At 41.2% G+C, this 19713-nt stretch overlaps 2 protein-coding genes across 3 annotated transcripts in view; one reads left to right on the top strand and one right to left on the bottom strand.

Annotated features, from left to right (window-relative positions):
* The window catches only part of ocrl (OCRL inositol polyphosphate-5-phosphatase), a 97063-nt gene that overhangs the window by 41071 nt on the left and 36279 nt on the right, over window positions 1-19713 (top strand). The window lies entirely within an intron of this gene.
* LOC306962801 (C-terminal-binding protein 1) lies at window positions 1149-13165 on the bottom strand. 2 transcript variants are annotated; one of them, XM_079556101.1, is made up of 11 exons: window positions 12959-13165; window positions 5098-5252; window positions 4386-4530; window positions 4122-4225; window positions 3921-4023; window positions 3566-3690; window positions 3273-3362; window positions 3065-3195; window positions 2867-2994; window positions 2482-2596; window positions 1149-1924 (listed from the first exon to the last, which is right to left on the bottom strand). In XM_079556101.1, the coding sequence occupies exons 1-11, from the start codon at window positions 12996-12998 to the stop codon at window positions 1915-1917; spliced, it is 1146 nt and encodes a 381-aa protein (XP_079412227.1). In that variant the 5' UTR covers window positions 12999-13165; the 3' UTR covers window positions 1149-1914. The 2 variants fall into 2 exon arrangements, with proteins under 2 accessions (XP_079412227.1, XP_079412226.1); XM_079556100.1 differs by having other exon boundaries at window positions 1149-2223; window positions 12959-13013.

Genomic DNA, 19713 nt, shown 5'->3' with positions numbered 1-19713 from the left:
CATCACCTTCCACAATTTATTTTTAAAATAATTCATACAAATGCATACAGTCACAAACATATCTTTGTCAGCTCGTCAGTTTTGACCAAAAATAATGATATTTACTGTAGAATTATATAATATGTATACTGTATATTGCTACGCCTACTACTTAACCATAAAGGGGACAAAAGTAGGCAACAGTGGACTGTGTGTTACGACCAGGGAGAGAATTTCGGCTTACGACTTTCTTGACGTATTCAAAGTTTCACTTTTGGCTTTGCAGACATTGGTTTGAATCAGGAATGCTAACAGTTTATAAGAAGCCTCTCTCTGGGCTGAGCAGCATACATTTGACATTTTATTTTGTCCTCCCTCTTTTAGCGAGTAACAGTTACTATATTTTTGTATTGGGATTTAGGGCTCCCAATGATTACATCATTGTCAGTGGCTTCCACTGTTGCCCCGTTTCCATTAATTGTGAAAGACTCAACCCTACTACACTGAATATTCATCCCTGATGGCTACACATACCTCACCAAAAAGACTAGGTAGGCAATAGTGAACTGTTTTTACTACTCAGCTGCTGGGAGAAGTGGAACCAGGAAGCACTGTCATGTTATATAAAAAATAAAAGTGATGCACTCTAGAGTTGAACACACTTTCACACATATTTCACATGTTAAATATGAGCCATTTGTTTTGGTCGTGGAAACATGCACAGTAAATGCATAAAAGGACATTACTTCCAGTGCTGCCAAGCATTTGGTTTAGTGTGTTGTAATAATATCTCATGTTGTACCTCTTCTCCCAGAGCTGTTTAAAGACACAGATACAACCAAGTCACATTGACACAGGCAGGCAGTACATATGTACACATAGACACAGAGGCCACGGGTGGTGGCTAAATGGCATACTCAAGCTGGACTCTTGGTGAAATGTTAAAGGGATATAGAATATTATATCAGAGATATAATACATATATCTATTGTGTGTAAGCATTAGGTTGAACTAATATGTTACTATTATATAATTTTTTTGGTTCTTTTTTTCCATTTTGTCCCAAAGGAAGTGCAGAACACCTTTTTTTTCTCTCAACAATACAGTTTGACCTGTTTGACCTTATTCTAAATAAGGGACGCCCTGGACAAAGATGGAAGATAGTGACCTTTCTTTGTAGTACCACTTGTAATGTCCTGCCAGGCACACCATTTTGCCACCGACGTTAGCCTGTTCTCCCACATCCCAACAGTTTGGGTGAAACATTTACATAAGTCCCAAGAGCAAACTCACATGCCCCTTAACCAAAACAAACAGGCAAACATTAGTCAACTTGTCAAAGTTATTTTTCTAATGTTGCTGGACACAACAAAGGCAAGCAGGTAGAAACAGAAGCACTAAGTGGCATTGTAGGGATATTAAAAAAATAAAATAGAAATAATACCAACTGCGGAAACTGAATTTCCTGAGAAGGTGTGCAAAACTGCCTCTTTTGGGGAGTTGTTTATTCATGTAAAATCAGACATTGTATTCTCAAACCATAGTTGCATGAAGATAATTTACCCCTGTTTTTTGTTAAGACTTGAATACAACTATCTGTATTTCCTTTCAGCAAGTCTAAAACTGTACACTAACCGGTTACATTCATTTCAAAACATACTAGTTTAGCATCAAACATAAACTTAAGGAATGATACGTAAAAGAGACATGGAGCACGCCCTTCTAACTTTGGACACTCAGTCTAAAATGGCAGAATTATATCCAGTGTTTGGATTTCCGTAATGAGGGTATTGTTTGAATCTTCCAGCTGAGTACTGATCTGATCTCTCCCGGTGTCCCTTAGTGCTCTTCTCACTGCTGTTTGGGGTGTAAACTGTCTACTTGCAACAGATTGCAAGTTGATTTTGAACTATCATCTTGGGACTTGACATCTTCTTACCTGACCCTGTTGGATAAAAAGTTGTCACAGAGGAAATTAACTCTTTGCCGCCGTTATCATGCACAGATTTGTTTGGTCACCAGACAACCCGATGAGTGTTTGAAGGTAGCTACAGTTGGTCGTTTGGGTGCTGCTCTCTATCTCCCTCAGGTGGCTTGACAGTGTTTTGTCCTGGAGATGGCGCATGGGGAGGATGTGTAACAGCAGGAGGCAAAGTGTGTGTGATGGGTACTGCACTGGGCACAATGCCTTCCACAGGGGGAGGGAGCCCTCCGGCAGGTAAGCTCACCACTCCAGGGGGGTACCTGCAAGGCCAGGGCAAAACTAGAAAATGTGAGCATTTAGGTAGAATAGCAGGGAGAAACCTAGGGTAATTACATAAATCAATAAATGTAAACTGTGCTGCAGACTAGCAATTTGTAGGCAATGGTCTTGGCCTCTGGAGAGCAGTGTTTGAGGTTCTGACTCATGGTGTAACTCCCACCAATTTTTTTGGTGCAAGTCTACAATACTGCACACAATGCACTTGATTAGAAAGTAGATTAGGATGCTGAAGATCTTACCTGTAAGCTCCGTTGAGTTCAGGGTGGACAGTGGCTGGGTCAACGCCTGTCCAGTGATTATTTTGAGAAAGAAACTCTTTATTCACGCAGTTTTTTAGACTGTCAGGGATACGACCTACAAACAAGAGAGAAACACTGTTTTAATTTAAGAACCTCAACCACGGGGATATTCAAACATGGCAGTGCAACTGTCCTGCTGCTTATACAAAAACATTGGAGTTGTAAGCCAATGGGACAATGCAGGCAGTTACCATAAAGACAAAATAAACGTTCTTAGTGATGAGCGCATTTGTTTAATATACTCACAGCAGAAATATTCTAATTGCGTTTTGCTGTTGTCCCTCCACCAGAGTGCTTTTCTTTTTCTTATTCACATCATTCTTACCAGTGATCGCCCTCCGGATTTCTCTGGCTGCCTCCTCCCTCATCTCTAGCGACGCCTGCTCACTGTACCAGGCAGCATGTGGGGTGCAGATAAGGTTGGGGGCATCCTTAAGTGGGCCCTGGCTGAAACTGACAGAAACCTTTTGTTTCTACCATCATTTTTGTAGCGATTCTTTTTTATCTGTGTTCCAGTGGCTACCTGAAGGGCTCTGACTCATGAACATCCAAAGCAGCTCCACGTATTCGTCCCTCTTTCAGGGCCTGGGCCAGGGCCTTCTCGTCCACCAGGCCCCCTCTCGCCGTGTTCACCAAGAATGCCCCTTGACGCATCTGTCTCACAACAGCCAGTGCATGGTTAGGAGAGAATGGTTGTTTGATTTGAATCTATTCATAGTATTGTGCATCACCTGTTTGATGGTAAAGTCATTGATCAGATGGTGATTGTGCTCATTGAGGCTGCAGTGCAGGGAAACACAGTCTGAATGGAAGAGCAGGTCCTGAGAATGTAGAAATCACAACGTTTTCAACTTGCTTCTAAAAATGGAGCTACAACAGGTAATACTGTCGACATACGTAAGGCCTACACTTGAGCTTTTGTAATTGAGAGAAGAAGCATTGCTGAGTTGTGAGTAGTCTTATCAGAGACACAAATTGAATTTTAAGTGACAGTGTCAGTGGGAAAAATGTGTGCATGTAATACCTGTAGTGTGGTGACCCTCTGTAGACCCAGGGACCTCTCTACACCGTCCGCTAAATAAGGGTCATAGAATATCACATTGAAGCCAAATGCCTTGGCTCGCAGTGCTACCGCCTGTCCCACACGACCTACACACAACACAGTACACACATTCATAATAATTCAGATTCTTTTAGGCTTTTTATTTTGTCGAAACTCGTATATCTAAATATTGCAAAGACAACCGTGGTGTCATTGTTTATTTCACTGGCTGTAACTGATTGAAAGGACATTTCTACTGAGCTAAACAACTAAATAAAGCACTTGCTTGTGTTGAATTGCCCATATTCACTTGACAAACATTCAAATAGCTACACACCGAGACCAATGAGGCCGAGAGTCTCTCCTCTGATCCTGGCTGCGCCTGAGGCCACCTCTCGTATCTGCTCCACACTCTGGGCCCGCGTACCTTCTCGAAGAGCCTAATAAAACAAAAGGGCTTCAGGTGTCAGGGTGACTGCTCAAATAAATGAGACTGCGGTAACTGACAGTTTCCATGACCCATTTGACATGAACAAACCTGATGTAGCCAGGTGGTGCGTCGGTACAAGGTGAGGATGTGACACAGTGTGGAGTCTGCAGTCTCCTCCACTGAAGCTGCTGGCATGTTACACACTGCAATGCCTGCAGTCCACAGCACAGGAGTGTTAGGGTCAGGCTTGGGGAAAGGGTTTTGAAATAATGCTGTGGAGTTTCATGTGTCGCTAATATACCACTAGCATGTTTATATGTAATTCCTAATACTGTGAAAAATAAAGGACTGATGTTGAGCGAATGTTCTCACCCAGTTCTCCGGCAGATTTGATGTCAATATTGTCGTAGCCACTGCCAATGCGAACAATAATGCGTAGAGCTTTAAACTTCTCCAGATCTTCTCTCATCAGAGTTATGGTGTGGTACATAAGGGCTCCTACTGCTTCATTCAACACCTGGACACACATAAGATCCAAGATGAATGGGGCAGAACATATTCTTATATAATGAGCAATAACCAATTTGTTGTATTACCCTCAGTGTATAGTGCCTGTAGACATGTTTCACTGTGTTCGGCTTTCCAAACATGGCACACATAAAGAACTCATTTTGGTTTTGATGTATAACAAGCATGGATATTTGATTATTTTTGTATTTGCTATGCATTCTACTCTAAGGGCTATTCCACAATATGGTGGATCTTATTGGACAGCATTACAAAGAGGACAAGAGTTTGGTGTTTGAGCCAAAGCCATCTGTTTCTCCCACACTGTGGCCTACTGAGCGCGTTCATAGAGATAGCCTGTTGGCAGTCACCCAGAGCAACACGTAACGCTGCTAGACATACAAACCCACTAACAGGCCACTGGGGGTGGTACAGCCTGACCTGCGTCTGGGCTTGTTCATGGACGCTTGTTTTTATACCCTGACTTTTCTTTATATCTCAACAAATATAACACATTATGTCTATGCAGTGAGATGATGCACAAGTGAGGGCGACACAGAGTAATGATCAAGCGTACCTTTTCATGGATCTCCTGTGTTGACTGAGCATCACAGAAGGCCACTGTTGCTACATCTTTGAGGATTGGCATCTCCACTGTGCAGTCACGTCCATCCAGTAGTGCCACCAGGGGGCGCGGGTGCATAGGCCCATTCATGATGGGTGGCCTAATACCTGGAATAAAAAAAAATAATAAAAAAATGGATAAGAGTAAGGACGTTTTCCAAGTATTTGTATTCTTTTAAAATTAAGGTAAGTAGGAAAAGTTGCACAAAACAATGCAAAGTTGTTTTTGAGTTACTATTTTTAGACTGTATTATCCAAGCTAAGTCAGTGATGTGACCTAAAGGGTGTAAATATGGCTTATGCAGGCATTTATGTGCAGAAGAGATAATGGAGTGCATGTGAGCTGTGTGAAATGCCACAGGAAAAATCCCTCTCTGAATGTTTTCAAGTTTGCTTTGTTGGCGTGGAGACTTTTTTGATGTGGCATTTTCAGTATTATTTCTAAATTGCTCATTGTTAATCTTAATCAATTTATTCAATGTGTTTTAGTTCTTAGTTTCTTGAAATTTAGTGCAGCTTATGCCCTGAACGCTGCTCTATCGTCGACCAGAGTGTATATCCGTCCTCTCCCAACAAAACGACTTCCAGCTTTGCTTAAGTGTCACATATCATCAATTGTTTGTGACTTTTGAGATTGTGCGCTGGCGCCTGGAGTCAGAGGGGTCCCTGCCTAATCTGCATCCCATAATAATCCGCTCTGGGCTGAAGCAGTTGCTATGGTGACCGTGGCTAAAAGTGTGGAGGTGAAACATGAAGATTCGGAGCACCAAGATAAAGCCTGTTGAAAGTAGTGTGTAGTGTGTTTTGTAGCCATGTTCATGACTTAAATTAAGTTAAGTTATTAAGTTTGATAGATGCACGATTTAGTGTTGTGCTTGTTGTGTGTCTGTTACTGTGTTACTCTTCGCTATTAACTAGTGAGCGTGACCCATAATGACCGGGCAAGGTCAAAGCCTGTTGATGGTTATTATCTTGAATCTATACCCAGTAATTAAGCACTTCTTAACACAAACGGCATACTTTACAGCTTAAGAGGGCTGCTGACATGGCTAACCAGGCCAAGGTTAGCAGACTGTGGAGTAAGAATCTGGAGTAATTGAGTCTCTTTAATAAAAAATAGAAAACGCTTAGATCGTGCAGTCACATATGGAAAGAGCAGCAAAGGAAGTGCTGAAGGACGGAAGTGGCAATTATCAAATACAGTCGTCACTGCTCTGGACCTTGGCTCCAGTTTAACCCAGAGAGATGTATTTGATGTCGCTGAATGTATTTCCTATGGCTCTCAGGCAAATGCTGACTTAGAATAAAGATGGTTACAGCAGTCATAACATGTTTTTCTTTTACTACTGTTTTTAAAAAAGAACGTGCATAACAATTCAGCTGATTAGTCACTTCATCATTTGACTCGTTGCCATAAACTGTAATCAAGGAAACCAGATTTTTCTACGGATTATTATAGAATTTCAAATACTTGCACTTGGACTGCTAGCTAAGCCATTGTATATGAGATTAATATTTTTGAAATATGGTTTTATTTTATGTACAGAAACGATCACCGATTACATTGGATAGTTGCTATGCTATGGTATAGATATTGAATATTGATCCAAAAGAGGCCCTCTGTCAGTGACTGTATAAGAAAATATCATGAAAGGGGGGAAACATTTATAAATTTCTGCCTACTGATATTGATACAATAGGTACACTGTCCACATTTACACACTAAGCTTGTGTAGCCCAGGTGTGATCATTACATTCTAATTAAAACTTAGCATCACGCAGAGACTGCATCAAATACAAAGCCAGTGCCATTTCTCTCCATTTCAGCGCTGCCTACTTATCCACATTATGGCTTGTAACCTGATCTGACTGTGCACAGCTCTCCAGCACAGTAAGACCAATAAGGTGAAACTTAAATCCTGCTAACAATGCATTTTGCAGCCTGGTAAAACATTCGCTTTCCATAATAGGGTGTGCCTGTAGGCCATTGCACTTACACATCAATACAAAATCAATGGTGCATAACTGAGCAATAGGAATCCCAACGAGAGCACAAAAGTAGCCTTCAAACGGCTTCCATTGCAAATCAGAGGTAATCATGAATAAGATAGTTTTCCATAGGAGCTGCAATATACTGCACTGCACACTCAGCAGCATTATTATTTCATTTTGCTCTTGTTGTGAAATCACATACAAGAAGCTGCTGCATGTTAGTGTGAAAATAACCGTGCAGTATTTTTTCCGGTGAGTAAGAACACTACTTCGAGTCGTTGCTGTATGTGTTGTATGTTTTAATATATCTAACACTTTGGTGGTTAGAGTGAAGGAGGAAATAGCTCTCATTCCAGCTCCATGCATGACCTTGGAAGGACCAGCCCTCAAACTGCTACTGACTACAGCGCTGTGTGATAAAACTCTCTCATTTCACACTGCCTCTGTCACTCCCACTCAGCGACTTGTGCGTGGGAGCTCTCCGTGGCAAATACTTGATCCTCTATCGCTAGTTTTGAATACAGAGGAAAAGGTAGCCATCATCTTTCATAGTTTTCTGTGTCTTGAAATGATTGTCCGCTAAATGAAGGCCCCGTGGGAAAATTTCACCCCTGTTGTAATCAGGCTGAAAATGTGCCATGACAATTTGACTGACAATGGGAGATGGAAGAAAAGCATCTGCTGCTGCTGACTGTTGGGAACGCTGTGTAAGAAGAGCCAGAGTGAGAGCCCCACTGCCGGGCCACATCCAGCTGTCACCCACTTGTACCAGAACAGCTGGAACTGGCTCTTGCAGAACATTTTTGATCTATCACCCAACAAAGACCCAGTGTTGAAGGGCAGTTCTGTCTCTTGAGAGGCGACCAAAAGTGACGTGGGGGATGAGCCGAAACATGCGACGCCATTGTTTTTCATGTAAACATGGTCGGACATAATAAGGGCGCAACCTTTTTCACCTCAAATACACTTACGCTTCATGTTTTTAATAGTAAAACACAATCCAATAATTCCACCAAGAATGTCATGTTCTTACTGGCATTGCTTTGCTTATTGTTGTTTGTCCAGCCAGAATTTGTCATATAATAACACAAATTCATGGGTTTCAAATGAAGAAATAGATAGAAGATAAGGAATAAGATAGTTGCTATAACAATTCAAAACAAATAGTCTCTTGAATGGCCAAAAGTCCTCAAACTGGCGCCACATTACAGTTTAATGTAATAACCCTGTAATGTTATTATTTATGGGTTAAACCATATCAAATCAACCTTGTGTTATTTGTACTTAGAAAGCTTCTAAATGTTTTTTCATTTGTTAATATTGTCTGCAGCTTATTTATATTAATTGTTATTAATTGTCACCACAAAAACAAGATGAAACTTGTTTTTTCACCTAAAAGTGAAAACTCTAGCTGGTTTCACACTCATATTGTATGTTTGGTTGCTGTTCTCACATAAGAGGAAAGGGGCCGGGGGAAGTGAGAGGAGAATGCTAGCGGCACCTGTGATCAGTCACACGCTGCCAGTGGGCGATGCAGCCAGGCATCGAGGCCTAACAGCTGATTTGTAATGTCAGTGACTCTTCTGGCATGCAGAGACATGGCGTGATTCAAAAGGTCTCTAAATCTTTGTAGGATGAATCTCACCCCGCTGTGTCATCTACGTTCACATCTTTAGTTTCATTTTGTGCAACCCAGATCTTACCCCCTTATCTTAATCATTTGATTTATGTTTTAGAGCTAAAAGACAGGGCTAAAAAGCTGGAAAAACATCCATGCATTGTGTGGCAGGCCGCACAGTAGCGCAGGTGCTTCACAGCTGGATTCGATCCTCCGGCCCGTTTCCCCATCACTAAAAACATGTATGCAATATGCCAGAGTGAATGTAGTGTGAGTGTGAGGGGCAGATGGCACCAGTGTTGGGAGTAACGTATTACAGAAGTAATATATTACTTTTTTCAGTAACTAAGGAATATAACATTGTACTTACACAAAATACGGAAATATATTAGTCATTACAATTCAAATAACTCAAGTTACAAAAGCATTTAAATGTAGGAACAAAAAAATGCCAAACTCCGCTGAAATAAAATGCAGCACCAAATCAAGTTGGACACTGGTGCATAAGATCTACTGTTGTGAGTTGTTAATGTTGTCAGAACAAAACATGAGAGAATAGGAAAAGCGAAGGAAAAGAAATCTCTGACTGCACTTTTGCACGGTGGCTTTATTACTATTTTCAGTTTATATTTTGCCAAAAGTAACTCAGAATAGTGTAAATGAGCTACATTTTTGAAACAGTGATATGTAATACAAACATATTACATTTTTAAAGCTGTAATCACTAATATAAAATATATGTCAATGTTTAAGTAACTTGCCCAACACTGGATGGCACAGACTGGTAGCCTCGCTTCCGTCAGTCTTACCTAAGGGGCAGCTGTGGCTACATTAGGAGCTTACCACCACCGAGCATGGCATGAATGAATAATAACTACAGTGTAGCGCTTTGAGAAACTTGGTAATACAGGCTTGTTAAGCGCAAGGCAAGTGTAAGCCATTATTATTTGTATGTTTCTGACAGGTATTACAATTGCGATTAAAGTGTTTTCTTTTTTAAATGCACAATTTGAACACCTTCAGGAACATAAACATTTGGGAGAAAGCTGATAATGCAATAGAAGATGCACTCCAGTATATGTTATGCAGAGATCTAAACTGTAGATTTAGCAGGTTTAATACATAATATTACCCCACAGAGGCAGAATGGTTAGGTTACACACAACCAAATAATGTGGAACTATTGCAGTTTTCCTAGTTACACTGCGATTCTTGGCGTTCTTATCTGTTGAATTTCAATAGACTGCTGTTTGTTTTGTGCACATTCATATGGCCCCTGGCTGCTACAGATTCCCAGGAAAGTAACGCGAGAACACAGAAGACATCCATCTGTGGCACCACCACTGTAAGCTCACACACAATCTGCCCCGCCTACTTTTAAGAGACAGTAGTGCATGTTCCCCCTCTGATGTGTGCAAGCTGACATGATCTAGATCAGTATGCTGTTTAGGGAGCGGAAGACCAACATACTACAACACAACAATGTGTAGTAGCGCACTGTGTAGCAGAAGCACTAAGCTAGACCATATAATAGAATTATGAAGACAGACTTAGCGAGGCTTGCAGCTATAGAGAAGAGTTATTACTTCATATTTGACTGTAACATTTGCTTTGAGCCTATCATTTGTGATTGAAGAACTGTTGAAAATACAGTGTTTGGCATCACTGGAAAGAAAGACTTGTGAAATATATACTCTTAACAGGCTTACTGTATACGCTGGTCAGTGAGTGGATTAACTGTTAATATGCTGGAGCAGGACACACGATCACTTTCAACAGGATTGGGTTCTTTAGAGTTCAGTATATGTGCGTTTAATGGCTTACAGGACTACGAGTCTTTAGCTCATATGCAGATGTTAAGTGGTTTAAACGGTACATGAGAGTGTAAGACCCTAAGGCTAGTAGTGCCTGCCTTATCAGTTTCTTCTACAACAACAGAATGACTGTAGTATGTTTAAAAATGTATGAAGGGATTCTTAATGTTTTACATATGCCCCTTATTTGGCATCTGTCACTGATATGTATGCTTGTAGAAGTCTAATTACTACAAGGGATGCATAATTAATCACAATCAAATCAAGTTTGCAATTTGCAGATCACAAAGAATGACATTTTTTTTCAGTGGTACTTAAAAGGGATATTTCAGGTTGATTTCTGGAGATTATTATTTTTTTAATTCATGCAGTCCTTATATTTGAAGAGTTTAGTGGTGCTAGGCTAGTGCTCGGCTAGTGCATCTCTATGATAACTAGTAGCCTGCATTAAAAACAGTCTGACCCAAGCACAGTGCACCTGAGGCAAATCACTTATAACCATTTTGCATCTAAAAGAACTTTTATTTGAGCAGCATCAGCTTATGGTTGTACGCTACGCAGCGGCGGAGTGATCTGCTAGGTTGCCGTATCTACAGTAGTTTGTTTACCTGCAGCCGACATTACTACACGTGGAATTCAACGTCAGATATAACGTTGCCATATCTGATATGTAGCTTTCTACAAATCAGATATGGCAACGTTTAGAGGACTACCTCATGATTTTGAAGAGATTTTGAATGCAGGCTACTAGTTACCATAGACATGCGCTAGCCTTGCACTAGCCTAGTACCACTAAACTCTTCAAATATAAGGACTGCATGAATTAAACACTCTGGATAACTAGGAAATGAGGCCCTATGTCTAAAATCCTGAAATATCCCTTTAGTGTGCTTAAAACCCACAAACCAGGCTGATTAGACGTTAACAAGCATATTTTTAATGTATGCACTATATTAGTTAAGACGGTTTTTTTTCAGTCTTCACTTAAACATTTAGGTTCTTGAATGTTTAAAGTCTGCTGTATGAACTGAATCTTGATTATTAAAACACAAACCAAACATCAAATCATAATACTTAGAAAATATGCAATAAGATATTGTGCAGCCCTGCAAGATCGCATGTTCCCCAAAGATTGTTGTATTGCATTTTCTCAGTAACTGCAGCCTCTCTTATTTGCTAAACACAACCATTCAAAATGCTCTTAACAATCAATTGCAATTGTATCTTGCAACCCTACTAGTACTGTCTCCGCTAGCAGCCCTGATGAGTTTTGATTGTGGGACAGAATTGAAGTGCCTCTATGCTAAGATGAAGATCAATTGGGGCCTCTTTCTTCACATAGTTCAGAGTCTCACAGTCTGCTGAAACATAAATCAACCTTTCAATCACTGGGACTGACAAAGGCACTCTCCAACTACACTTAACGCTTCAGCGCAGTTCACAAGGAGCTGAAACAGATGCTATCACGAGATCAATAATGCTGCTGATTGAATCCATTATGGCATTGTGGTGTTTGGCATCCTAAAAATGAGCAGCGATGCTACCTCGCTCATAATTTATAGCTTTTATTTCCTGTGACCTTGGACTTGAAGAGTACACTTGCACTTAGTATGATGCTCTTGATATTGTGAAGGAATAAAAGGAAGTTTGAGATCACAGCAAGTTAAATCTTTGTTCGCATCAAAAGACACAAGCCCGCAGCCTGTTGGTGACATCACAGATCAGAATCTCTTCAATCGGAAGAAATGTGTCTTAGAAATGTTCATGCAGGTGACTCCGGGCATCTCCAGGGTGGATGATCATGTATTGCCCACACCCTTCTGCTCCACACCCAAACCTCTACCACCTCTTTGCTTACTCCTTTGCAACCCTACCTTGATCCCATTTCCTTTTTCCAGCCCCTATCTCAAACCACATCCGTCACCTGCCCGTGTGTGTTAGACAGCTGGGTGCACGCATATGCCAGTTTCTGCAAATGGCTTGCCAAGTGCAAATGCTTTTGATGAAAGTACTTACAATGAAAAAGGAAATATGTGTCATGTCCTCGCTAGCCCTGGAAGGAGAGTGAGTTGAAGAGATCTATTTTTGTCCCTACAAATAGAGATATTTGAGTGGATTGAGCTGATTCGCCTTTTCACCTATACACACATGCACACTGATCAGATGTAGAGAAAAGGCTAGCCATTCCTCTGTGATGTGGCAGATGTGAAAGATAATAGACTGGCAGAATTAAGAGGGGAAATAGGAGGAGACGAATAGGGAGAGGAAGGGGGAGGGGAGAGCATGGCAGAATATTGTACACTTAGTTCACAAATATTGGAAGGCGCACACACACGCATGCAGAGGCTCCGCGGCGCGCACACACACCACATAAAAGCACGGTTGTTTACCTAGAGGCATGCCTTTGTTGAGGAGATGTGAGCTTCCCATGGCGTGTTCCCCAGCCGGCCAGAGCACAACACTAACCGCACTATTCTAGCAGCACACATGAACAGGAATCCAGTCAGCATATGGCGGCTATGGCCAGCTACCTCGCTTCCCTCAGTCCTTCTCCCAGCCCCTAGTGACAAGCATACACATGTGCTCCCCCTCTTTTTTCTCTCTCTCCCCCCCTCCCGCCTGCTGCTCGCGCGCCCGCTCTCAAAGTGCCTCACCCCTCCCTTAGTCCTATCTCAGCCTCCCTTCCTTTTTCCTTCTCACTTTATTTTTTTTGTTACAGCTTTCTGTCTTTCTAACTATGTCTTGCAAAAAAAGGACCCACACAGAGAATGCAAGCACCAAAGCAACCGAGCAAGGGCACGAGAGTTTAAAGAGAGAGAATACAGTATAGAAACGCAGAGAGAGTGTGTGAGAGAGAGAGCAGGAATGGGGAGGGGCTAAAGCTGGCCAGAATTCATCTTTTGTTTCCTGAAAGACGACAGGGAGGAGTAAAAAGAAGTTATGCAATCAAAGCGAGGAGAGGAAAAACTAGTTTTAGTTGAAACTATAGGTAAAGTTTAAATGTAAATTATGCCTTTCATTTTCTTTCTCAAACAATGTTGGCCACCCCGGGACTCCGTGGTATTTTTAAAAACATGTTCTGCCATTATAAAAAAGTATTTTCAATATTTCTTCTCTGGTTCTATTCAAGGCCATGTTGTTGGTCAGCAGAGGGCTGGAGATTGCAACTGGAGTAGAAGGGAAGTTTGTGGAGATTACTTTTTATAGGCTCTCATTCATCCAGGAAGTATTCACCATATCTGTCAACTGGACTGAGTTGGTGGGTTGAGTTGAGGACGATTCGCTTCTAGAGAAAGAGAGGACTTTACTTTCGCTTTTCACAGAAATAGTCACAAATCGCTTTACATAGAACAATTTTATATTCACTCCATGCTAAGTGGTGGTAAGTGTAGCCACAGCTGCCCTGGGGTAGACTGACAGAAGCAAGGCTGCCAATCTTCGCCATTGGTCACTCCGACCACCACCAACCACTCACTCTCACATACACACTAATGTACATGTTTTTGGTGTGTAACAACCTGGCTCAGCTTGACTAAAAGTTGCAACAAAAACCAAGATGTAAAAGGTTAAATCATGTTGTAATTTAATACAACTTTATTCAACAAACAAGTTGTTTGTTTACTTTGTTGCTGTTAACAAACAACAACAAAGTAAACAAAGCAGATATTTGAATTATTTACAAAGGTTAACAAAAAATAACATACTGTACAAAAAGTGTAACAGTTTAACAAGTTTAACAAAAACTAACTTGCGTCTCAAAAACCACGTGTGACATAGGCCTACAAAACGAGTGACACACAAAAGTTGCAAACAGTAGAAATGGGCAAATGAAGCGGAGCGTCGATGCACACTTTTAGCCAGGAAGTGGAATGTGAATCGTGGTTCGGAGGAAGGAACACAACTCAACTCAGCTGAGCTGTGTTGAAGCCAAACACTGTCTCATGATGCGGGGCTTTGTTGGGAATTTGGAGAGTTCATGTGTGTGCGTGTCGGTGGTGCTAATTTTAATGCCAAATTATGGTGCATCTCTTCAAATAACAAACTAAACCATTCAAATATAAACCGCGTTCCAAATTATTATGCAAATGACATTTTTCTCTGATTTTCTAAACTGTAATTAATAATAATTTTCAAGTCTTTAACTGGTAGAGGATCATTTAAATGTGGTCAAAATCTACTGTTCCAAATTATTATGCAACTCATCGTTTCAATACATTTTAAAGCTTCTAATTAACTGAAAATGGTCATTTGTTGAATTTGTAGCATTAGGAGGTCATATTTACTGAAATCAAAAGCTATTTCAATCAAAAAAATCTTAACAGGTCAAGTTATATTTTAACATAGGAGCCCTTCTTTGATAGCAGCTTCAAAATTCTTAAATCCATTAAACTTTTTGGAGAGTTTCTGCTTGGATTTCTTTCCAGGATGTCAGAATAGCCTCCCATAGCTGCTGTTTGGATGAAAGCTGCCTCCCACCCTCATAGATGTTTTACTTGTTGTTGCTCCAAAGGTTCTTAATAGGGTTGAGGTCAGGGGCGGAGGGGGTCCACATCATGAGTTTCTCTCCTTTTAATGACCATAGCAGCCTGTGATGCAGAGGTGTTCTTTACAGCATGACATGGTGCGTTGTCATGTATGAAGATGATTTTGTTAGGGAAAGCACGGCTCTTCATTTTGTACCATAGAAGAAAGAAACTCCACATATTTTTCAGAGGTCATTTTCTCACCTTCAGGGAGCCTAAAGGGGCCGACCAGCTCTCTCCCCATGATTCCAGGCCAAAACATGACTCCGCCCCCTCCTTACTGACGTCACAGGCTTGTTGGGACATAGTGGCCATTCACCAACTATCCACTACTCCATCCATCTGACCATCCAGGGTTACACGGCCTCATCAGTGAACAAGACTGTTTGAAAATGAGTCTTCATGTATTTCTGAGCCACCGCAGCCGTTTCTGTTCATGAGTTTCAATGAACAGTTTAGTGGAGGCCCAGATAGAAGGTTTATGCACAACTGCAGCCTCTGGAGGGTCCTACACCTTGATGTTCGGGAGACTCCAGAGGCACCAGAAGCTTCAAATACCTGTATGCTGCTTTGTAGCTGTTCTCTTAAAGGAATAGGCCACCGTTTTTACATACTAAGATATGTTCTTACCTCACTTTAGACGTGTTAATATATCCCCGTCTGGTCTTTGTCCGTGCGCTCTGCCAGGCAAACGGAGCACATACGCAGCCTCTCCCACATGTCATATAGCTCCGAAAAAGCTCACGATAGAAGCTACCAAGCTCTTCCACGTGTTCCCTATTTAAATAAAGTTACGTGAAGTGTTTTCATGCGAAGTATATTTACACAGAAATGTAACGTGTCGATTTTATAAGCAAATAAAAAGGGGGACTATATTGTGAGGCGTAATGATACGAGGAGTAAAACGTCCGCGCAGAAACTCCTAAAGACTTCCCCCCGCTCACTTCCGTCAATAACCTTTAGGAGTTACTGCGCGGACGTTTTACTCCTCGTATCATTACGCCTCACAATATAGTCCCCCTCTTTATTTGCTTATAAAATCGACATGTTACATTTCTGTGTAAATATACTTCGCATGAAAACACTTCACGTAACTTTATTTAAATAGGGAACACGTGGAAGAGCTTGGTAGCTTCTATCGTGAGCTTTTTCGGAGCTATGTGACATGTGGGAGAGGCTGCGTATGTGCTCCGTTTGCGTGACAGAGCGCACGGACAAAGACCAGACGGGGATATATTAACTCGACTAAAGTGAGGTAAGAACATATTTTAGTATGTAAAAACGGTGGCCTATTCCTTTAATGTGATGTATTTGTCTGGCTGAAACCGTCCTTATTGTGCCTTTATCTGCACAAACCCGTGTGTGCTCTGAACCAGCCACAAATCTCTTAACAGTATGATGATTATGCTTAATCTTTCATGAAATATCAAAGGTTTTCATACCTAGACCAAGACATTCAACTACTTCACGCTTTTCATCAGCAGAGACCCTTTTTCTTTCCCATACTGCTTGAAAATGATGATCTGCATAATAAAGTGGAACACCTTTTTTCAGTAGTTTTTCCCTTAACTGGGCATAACCTGACAACTACTCGTCCCAGATCTCTGAGATTGATGTCAGTGATTCAAAGAGCCCCGAGACACAATACCAACTTTTTTTTTTAACCTTTTTGACACTGAAATACAATTTGCATTATAATTTGGAACGCAGTGTATATTGCCCCCCTTCCCGAGTTGATGGAACAAGTGAGTTTCTTCATTGTGAGAATAATGAAGTAAGTGTTTTATTTGTCATTGTACACGCGTGCAACAAAATAGTGTTCAGCTGCTGCGACTGAGCTGCGCCGCCACTGTGGGCCGACCTGACCAGCAGGAGGTCGGGGAAACCGTAGCACCCGAGTGCAGCGTCTCCTGAGTTTGTCCCTGTTTCAGAGCGTGGTGTCCTGCACTGGTCAACTCCTTGCTCTTTCTCCTGCCTAGCTCCCTCCGCTCCACAAAAGTCTTTCACCAACTTCTGGGAAGAGCTTAGCAGTTATGCTGCCTTCATGTGCTCTGGTAAAGATAATCCTTTCCAGTTGTGAAGTGGAAGTTACGAGGGCATTGTGTTCAAGTGCTTTTGTGTTGTAATATGGTGAAACAGGGAAAAAAGATCTATAATACACTATGAACAAGTAAATTATCATGAAGTCATCTACAAACCGCTGAACTACTGCTACTTTGTATCTACTTTTATTTAAAAAAACACACACACATATAAAGATAAAAGACATGAAAAAATATTTTTGCTGCTCTGTTGTGTTGAAAGGTTAAAGGTTATCTCATCTTGGTAACTCGGGCATCAAAATTATCTCCCAGTTTCCCAGTGGAAAATGCCAGGTGTGTTTAATTCTCCAGTGAACAGAATAATAGAAGGCATGTGTGGCTTAGCTGTGAGTCTCGCCCAGGTACCTCCTCGTTTGTCCATTTTTTTGTGTGCTGCAGGTGTGGGGGCTCTTGGTGCCTCTTCAGTGTTTCAGAAGAAGACATTTATAGGTCTCAAATCTCTTTAGCTCAGAAGCTAGATGCAAACAAAAATCTGCCAAACCCCACAAAAGACGGCGTATAAAAGCATCCAGAAAACAATGTAGAACACAGAAACTATAAATGCTATTTCCTGAAAAGGGCAAAAAATGCAGCTGTACCAAGAGCGAGGGAGGTTGTTATCTTAAAGAAAATAACATTAAAAGAAAACTATCAATAATTAAATTAGGTACAATTTCTGCGTTCTGTCAATAAGACCATGTATGTGAAACTGGCAGTAACATGTCAGCTCTCATAGCTCATGTGCAGTGATAAGAGAGCAGTAGATTCTGGGTTTGAATCTGCTCAAGTTGAGGTTTATATACATCTAGTTTAGTTGATGTTAGGAGAAGCGTGTTGTTAATCCATAAGCCATCAGCCTACCACGCATTTAGATTTAATCATAACTGAGTGAAAAGAGCTATGTGGTTTCGTTCATGATAGATAGTTGAAGGTGTCACATTTTATTGTCCACTTGATGGGGCTGTGGAGTGCAATGAACCATCTCCTGAGGCTTTGAAGCAGAAATGGTGGGGAAAGTGAAACACGCGTCTGGGGCTTCAATAACAAACAGTAACAATGAAGAGGCACAGAACAAAAATGGCATACTGGTCACAAAGGCCAGCAGCCCAGAATGGCAGGTGAGCAAAGCTTGTTGTGGCTGCAACAGGTGTCCAAACAATTGGCCAGGGGTTCAAGCGCAAACAACCAGCAATAATTAAGGACCAATCAGCAGCAGGGCCTGAAGGCACGATGTAGCCATGACCACAGAAAAAGGCAGAAAATAGACCCAATATACAAAGGAAGGGCGGCCCAGGGTCATAACAAGTGGTCGGGGAAATTGGCATACCCGGGAAGAACATGCAAACTGCCATACTTGCAGAAGCCGCTTCTGAGCTCCTATAGTCAAAAAAATGTAGACCCAAGCTAGAGAGGTCTTAAAAAAGACTCAGACCCCTCCTCGGAGGAAGGACCAATTGTTTACAATATCACTCATGTAGCAATAGACTTGTGCAACTACTACTAAATGTATTAAGCCTGGCAGGAGCCAGATTGATATTATACCACGAATAACATGAGCACTGATAGCAATCTGGGACTACTCAGGTTTAAATCGAAGAGAGGACAAGCCTTTGGTGCAGCATTTGCTACTCTTTACTCTACTTTTAAAGAATCACAGCTATGTCTCAAAACAACAAAACACTATTCATCGAATATTTAGTTTGTAAAAAATTTGATGACATATGTTTTGGGGGGCAAATGTTACTCTTGTCCTCTTATGATGGCTAGCTTGGACCACCAGTGGGTCGGATTGAAAAAAAAAAAAAGAACAGTGCGACCAGCACAAGATGAATTGTCTCGTTGTTGTGAACTCACAATTATCGTGTGAATTCAGCTTGCCGGCTGTTGAGTTGAGAACCAGTGTTTTATGACCTAACACATTATTACTGCAGTGCCTACCTGTAACACACAGATGATCACATGCTTTGCTAGGGCTCAGTCTGGTTTGTCTTTATGATAGATTATGTTTCAATGCTTTCTCTCCAACTCCATCACCTCAAGTCTGTCACACTAATGTAGTTGTCGCTAAGTTGAGCACTAACCACTCCGATTTATCTCCCACAAAAAACTCAGTCACCTACGACTTACTTCGTCTTCTCTTATCTTTTCACTCTTTCTGGTGGGGTTTGGCCAGGATGAATGGAAGTGCGTTTAGGAACAACAAATGGAAATTGCACTGTGGCGTATTTACATGTATGAGTGCCATGTGGATTGTTTCACATGTCCCAACTAAATAAAAAAATGTGCAAGCAGGCACATGCTGCACAGCATATAACTTAGCAGTGCGCTTCACAAGAGCGTGTTAATCTTATTTATCTATTTATTTGACAGGAACATTGCATAATAAAACTATTATTTATCATTATTATATTTCTTCTAATAATCTACTGCATGTGGAGAAAGGGCAGATGTGTTTTTCCTAAATAATTCAGTATGGAGTAAGGAGGATGATAGACTAGAGGGAGAAATCTACATAAATATATGGCATGCTCATTGCTCCTT

This window comes from Gobius niger (genome assembly GCF_951799975.1).
Source record: "Gobius niger genome assembly, chromosome: 5".
Lineage (NCBI taxonomy): Eukaryota > Metazoa > Chordata > Actinopteri > Gobiiformes > Gobiidae > Gobius > Gobius niger.
The sequence above is the reverse complement of the archived record's forward strand: the minus strand, read 5'-3'. Positions and strand labels throughout refer to the sequence as shown.

What these genes read in the sequence shown, in the direction of transcription:
- LOC306962801 (XM_079556100.1), bottom strand. Translation starts at nt 12,998, where the DNA reads ATGGGAAGCTCACATCTCCTCAACAAAGGCATGCCTCTAG. An exon ending in ATGACTTTACCATCAAACAG is followed by an intron (nt 3,196 to 3,272) that starts GTGATGCACAAT and finishes GTTGTGAGACAG; the next exon opens with ATGCGTCAAGGGGCATTCTT. An exon ending in GAACTCAACGGAGCTTACAG is followed by an intron (nt 2,224 to 2,481) that starts GTAAGATCTTCA and finishes CTGGCCTTGCAG; the next exon opens with GTACCCCCCTGGAGTGGTGA.